This window comes from Rattus norvegicus, chromosome 17 (genome assembly GCF_036323735.1).
Source record: "Rattus norvegicus strain BN/NHsdMcwi chromosome 17, GRCr8, whole genome shotgun sequence".
Lineage (NCBI taxonomy): Eukaryota > Metazoa > Chordata > Mammalia > Rodentia > Muridae > Rattus > Rattus norvegicus.
Window position 1 is genome coordinate 12,908,569 of NC_086035.1, and position 6,000 is coordinate 12,914,568.

A 6,000-nucleotide genomic window follows, 5' to 3' on the forward strand; every position below is an offset into this window, starting at 1 on the left:
CAACTGAAGCATGCTCACGTTTTCCCTTTCCCTTCCCTTCCCTTTTCTTTTCTTTCTTTTCCTTCCTTCTTTCCTCCCTCCCTTCCTTCCTCCCTCCCTCCCTCCCTCCTTCCCTTCTTTCCTCCCTCTCTCCCTTCCTTCTTCTCTCCCTCCCTTCCTTCCTTCCTTCCTCCCTTCCTTCCTTTGACAGTGTCTCACTGAATCTGGAGCTCACACATTCAGCTGTGCTAGCCGCTCACGGATCCTCTTGTCTCCGCTACCACCCCACCCTGTGCTGGGCTTCCAGACATGTGCCACCACACCTGGCTTTTACCTGGGGGCTGAGGATCTGAGTTCAGGTTCTCATGTTTGAGCAGCAAGCACTTTGCACACTAAGCCACCGCTATGGCCCTGTCACACTGTATTCTTGGGCCCAGCATGTTGTGTATGCAATGCTACCACGATGCTACCGTGATGCTGTGGGGACTTTGTATGTACATCTAGCGCCTATGACGATTCCTCACCACCCACGGTCTGCCTTCATTCTGTCTGCCTCAGGGTGGCTCTTTATCTTCTTCCTGGGCAAAAAGCCTATATGTTAGCAAACATGCTCAGAGTCAAGGTCAATAGGGAAGAATGGACCGACTTCAGCTATCTACCAAGTAGACCGATTGCTTTACGGGAAACAGGACTAATCAAGAGACTTTGGGTTTTGAATTGTGGAAGTAGCCAAATGTAATCGGGAGTGTTTTTTAGGTAGAAATCATGAGCACAAACTTATTCACTTCATTTTTTAAATTTTAGCAAAAGAAGGCAAAACCTGTGTTTTGGGGGGTTTCAAATTAACTCTCTCAATGTCTGCTTCCTCTGCTAGGTACCTCCTGGTCAGTAGCTGGAATTCTGAAGCAACATGCCGGAACAGAGCAATGACTACCGGGTGGCCGTGTTTGGGGCAGGTGGCGTTGGCAAGAGCTCCCTGGTTTTGAGGTTTGTGAAAGGGACCTTCAGGGAGAGCTACATCCCAACTGTGGAAGACACCTACCGGCAGGTGATCAGCTGTGACAAGAGCATCTGTACGCTGCAGATCACCGACACGACCGGGAGCCACCAGTTCCCGGCCATGCAGCGGCTGTCCATCTCCAAGGGCCACGCCTTCATCCTGGTCTACTCCATTACCAGCCGGCAGTCCCTGGAGGAACTCAAGCCCATCTATGAGCAGATCTGCGAGATCAAGGGGGATGTGGAGAGCATCCCCATCATGCTGGTGGGGAACAAGTGTGACGAGAGCCCCAACCGCGAGGTCCAGAGCAGCGAGGCGGAGGCCCTGGCGCGCACGTGGAAGTGTGCCTTCATGGAGACATCGGCCAAGCTCAACCACAACGTCAAGGAACTCTTTCAGGAGCTACTGAACCTGGAGAAGCGCAGGACCGTGAGCCTCCAGATCGATGGCAAGAAGAGCAAGCAGCAGAAGAGGAAGGAGAAGCTCAAGGGCAAGTGTGTGGTCATGTGAGAGGCCTTTGTGCAGAAAGAGCTGCTGCTGCCCTCAGGGCCTCTCTCTTCCTCCCCTCTGTGAACCCCACTGTCGTCAGGGCAGCATGTCCGATGCCCGTGTGTTAAACATTGCATTTGGCTGCGACACACCCTGCAAATGTCCTTAAGAGGCATTCCACACGCCCCACTAGCCCACCCCTCAGGAGACGCAGAATCTGGGAAGCTCTTAGCATCCCCGGGAGCGGAGGCCAGTCCTGAATGGGCTTTAGCCATTGGAAGATGAGGGGACTCAGAGCTGTGGACCCGGGAGAAACTGAGGGTACTGTGTAATGCATGTGCGTGTGACATAGCTACTGGTACCACCCCACATCAGGCAACCTAGTTTGGAAGCCACTAACATCTTTGGGGGGGGGGAGGAGCAGGCAGTCGAAGGAAGTGAGAAACCCGTGGACCCCAGCGGTTCCCATGAGTGGATTTTTAGTGGGATTAAAGATTAAATACCACAGTCCCCATCTAAGCGATGCTCATGCCATTCCTACTGACACACACTGAGGGGGTTGGCCCCCTCATTCCTCAAAGCCTTCTTAGCAAGTACCGTGTCAGCCTGTTAGGAGTATACACTTCACCTGTAATGCCAAGGCCACTTGTGGCACGATGCTGTGTCAGCACTTCTTCGGTTTCTGAGTCGGGACATTGTGACATCATGTAAACATCGCAATAACGCCCGTGTGTGTGTGTGTGTGTGTGTGTGTGTGTGTGTGTGTGTCCGCGCACGCGCGTGTGCGTGTGCTATACTTTGAGGGTTCTAGAAATGTGAACTTTCCTCCTTTTGACCTTCGAGGGTTGCCACTTCTTCCAGCCCTCTGATTTTTAAATAAAAGGAAATAAAAGTAGGCATTTTTTTAGACTCCCTCTTCCCCTCCCCCCAAGATGGTTTTCTTGTCTTAAATAACTCCATGTGTACCCAGCTGGGAACCAGCCAACCAAGAGCGTCTAACAACCAGAAGCACATCCATTTTTCTAGACGACACAAGCATGTAGATGCTGTGCACCGCGACTTAACGAAATACTTTGAAACGGACGCTATTCACTGTGTTTTTAACGATTTATCTACACCGGAAGTAGATTGCTAGGGAGTACGTCTACTTCCCGGTAAACCTTCTCCTCTCAATTTCAACCTTGCTAAACGTCCTGAAGAGTTCCTCAGTTCCGCATGCACCCCAGAAGAAATCCTCTCCTCAGGACATTGAATGCACCCCATATTCCTTAGAACGAGCCCCAGCCGCTGCTTGAGGGATCAGCGGCCAGCAGCAGATAGGTTGGTCTAGTCTCTCTTTTCTGGGCCCAGTGCCCATGCTTTAATGTAATTTGCCTCCCATCTTGGAGTCCAGCTGGATTCTGATTATTGGAAATTCTTATGTACACAGCCAATGAGAAGGTGTTTCACACGGTAGGATAAACCCATGCTGGTCTTTGGTGCCAGTTCGATCACTCTCTTAGCCATCTTACCACTGACCAGCCAGCAGGTAGAGGAGGTTGTAGCACTGACTGTGTGAGCCTAAACAGTACTCTCATGGCCAGTGGGCAGAGGTCCCAATGCCGGGGTGTTCTGGTAGGCCTCTTGCTCCACCATTGCCTCTGAAGCACACTGTGTTCAAACACCCTCTCTTCCTTCAGACCTCTATGATTCAGTCCTCTTGTCTGGTCTGGCCCTCTCTGCTCTTTCAACCACAACCCACCCTGGTGATATGCTGAGGGTCAGGGAGGTCCCTCAGAAAACCATATGCCTCAACGATCTTCCCATCTCCTTAGACTTCTAGAACAAAACCCTTGGGGTTACCTGGGCAAGCAGCCACCCTGAGAAATGAGCAAGTCTGGGAACCAAGCAAGAGCCTGGAGCGCTTGTGTCCCCTTCCAGACCCACTCTGAACCTCTCCCGTCATCCCTGTTTGTCCCCAGTGGCCATTCCCTCACAGTAACATGGAGTTGTGGAATTTTCTAGAATGTCTTTAATTTGTTGCTCTATTTCTCCTCTCAGAGAAAACATATCAGCTTGCCATTTTGGATTGGGAACAGCGAGGGAAAGACCACGGCTCTGTGGATGATGTGACATTATATACATTATATATACACATCCTAGAGGATATATATGTTTGTGGTGGTCCCTTCGCAGTAAAATCCTGTCTGTCCTACCGACTGTAACCACGCTTTTGACATGAGTGTTGCTACATGCTTCCCCGTCCCCAGTGACCACACATCAAGTTTCTTTCAGCCCCGTCAGTCAGTTTCCGGATCCCGAAGGCTTTCAGTCTTCATTGGCAGGAGGATCTTGCTACAGTTCCATTAAGAGTCTTTGCTCCTCTCTGTGCTGCCTGTTTGTTTAGAGGATGGGAGGGAGGTCAGTGAAGCCTCCCTTCTCAGGCTTCATTGGGACACTGTGTTCTGTAGATCGAGCTGAGCACTGGGTAGCTATCTTAATGTCACCTTTGGGCAAGCTTCCCTCTGACTCAGGGGCCGAGGACAGCGGCTTTCAGCTCTGCTTCGGTCCCATCCCAAGTCAGGAAGCTGGGCCTCTTGGTAACATCCCACACTGCACACGGGGCTGGAAATTCCTGACCCAGCCCCGGCTCGTTATAAAACTTGAAATATTGCTTTGAAGATGGCACTCTGGGGTTAAGCACGGGGCTCCATGAGTTCCCTAATCCCCAACGGTCCCCTCTCCATTCAGTGACAAGCCATGGGCACGCATCCAATGCATTAAGTCCATACAAGAGCAATATATCCAAGTGTCCACTAGATCCAAACCAATATATATATATAATGTAATTTATCTTCCTGCACTTTCGAGGTATAAAGTAGTAAATTGTATATACCTAATCTCTATATATCCACATGCTAGTATATCGGTCTCACTATTTGTAACATCCTTTGTAGAACAAAATGTACTAAATATTTTAGAATTGCGCTGTGATATCCCTCCCCACCCCCACCCCCCCAAGTTTGTAAAGCTCTGCTCCTACACGAGCTGTCTGGAAATACCCAAAGCCAAAGGGGCATGTGGAACTCCTACAGGAAGGACACCTCCTGGGATTCAGTAGCCCACAAAGACCTTGTGTCAAACCAACTATCTGCAGAGCGAGCATCGGCATGCGAGATGCCGGCACATGCTCCCACTTCCGCCGGCCCTTGCTGTTCCGGTTCCATTTTTTTTTTTTTTTGGGTATGTCTGACATAACTCTATGGTTATGAGAATCACCTTGTATAAGGTTCTAGCGGCAGCCATGGCCCCAATCCGTGGAACCAGTTACAATAAAGCTCAGTTACGGCACCCTGACTGGAGTTTTGGCTTTTTTTAGTGTGTGAGCTTGTATGTGCGTGTATGAGCCTGTGGAGGTCAGAGGTTAACATCAGGTGTCATGTCTCAGGAGCCAACTATCTTGTTTGTTGTTGTTGTTTTGAGACAGTGTCTATCACCGGGACGTGAGGATCGCTGGTTACACTAGTGTGTCTGGGATCATCCTGTGTCCATCTCCCTATTTTTCAGGTCCAGCTTCTTAAACAATAACAACAAACAACAACTACCTATGGGCTATGGGTTCCAATTCAGGGTTTCATGCTTGCATAGCACCTATATTAACAAGTAAGCTACGCCTTCTGCCTCAAGACCTCTTACTTAAAACAAAAAAGAAAAAAGAAAACTGAAGATAATGTTTTCAAGTTTAAATTGATGAGTTTCAAACTCTAGGGAATGACATATATATGTATACATATACATAATACAAATACATAAATGTATATATTGTGTGTATTTGTATATGTATATGTATACATATATGGCATATATACACACACACATTATGTATATTAGCAGATATATATTTTACTCAAGCCACACACATTGTGGCATGACATAGAGGGCTACAAAGTCAGGTTACCCCATGCATGTCTGGGTTTTTATGTGAGTATCTGAAGATCTGAACTCTGCACTTGGCTGACTGAGCCATCTCCCTAGCCCTGTGCTTCCGATTTTTAAGGGCTGATCGGGCTGGTGTGATGTGGACCCGCTGCTCCGCCAGTAGCAGTCGTGTGGCCTTGGAGGGTTGCAGGTTCTAAATCTGTCTTGGATAGTAACAAGCTTACCTTGAGATATCCTAGGAAAGTTTTCTCATTGCTCCTGCCCCTGGGTGGAAGTGAGGGCTGATGCCTCAGGCATGGACAGAGGAGGGAGAAGGAGGGAAAGACACCGACTAAACAGCAGAGAAGACAGTTTTTCCCTTTCTTTTCAGCTCTACGCATTCTCTCCCTTCAGGCAATTAAGGACAAAGCCCCTAGCAATTGCTTCCAGCCTTGGGCCCTGCCACCTCTCCATTCCTCCTACCTCCACAGACTGTGAAGTAAAGCCTATGTTGTAAAAAAAAAAAAAAAAACCCAGGAAACAGACCAGAAAGATAGCCTTGACTCTGCTGCTGACTGAGTGACTATGGCTAGCTTCTACTCTCTGCTTCTGCAAACTGGGGCTTGCCAGAATCT

At 49.0% G+C, this 6,000-nt stretch overlaps 1 protein-coding gene across 3 annotated transcripts in view; it reads left to right on the forward strand.

Moving 5' to 3' along the window:
* The window catches only part of Diras2 (DIRAS family GTPase 2), a 31,143-nt gene extending 26,345 nt beyond the window's left edge, over positions 1-4,798 (forward strand). For 2 of the 3 annotated variants that reach the window (XM_006253671.5, XM_039095475.2), the window contains exon 2: positions 854-4,798. In XM_006253671.5, coding sequence (XP_006253733.1) covers positions 890-1,489 — 600 coding nt within the window. In that variant the 5' untranslated portion in view covers positions 854-889 and the 3' untranslated portion in view covers positions 1,490-4,798. Of the gene's footprint in view, positions 1-853 lie in introns of those variants that run through there. The other variant, NM_001169578.1, reaches the window with a different exon arrangement.
* Positions 4,799-6,000: the final 1,202 nt, after the last annotated feature.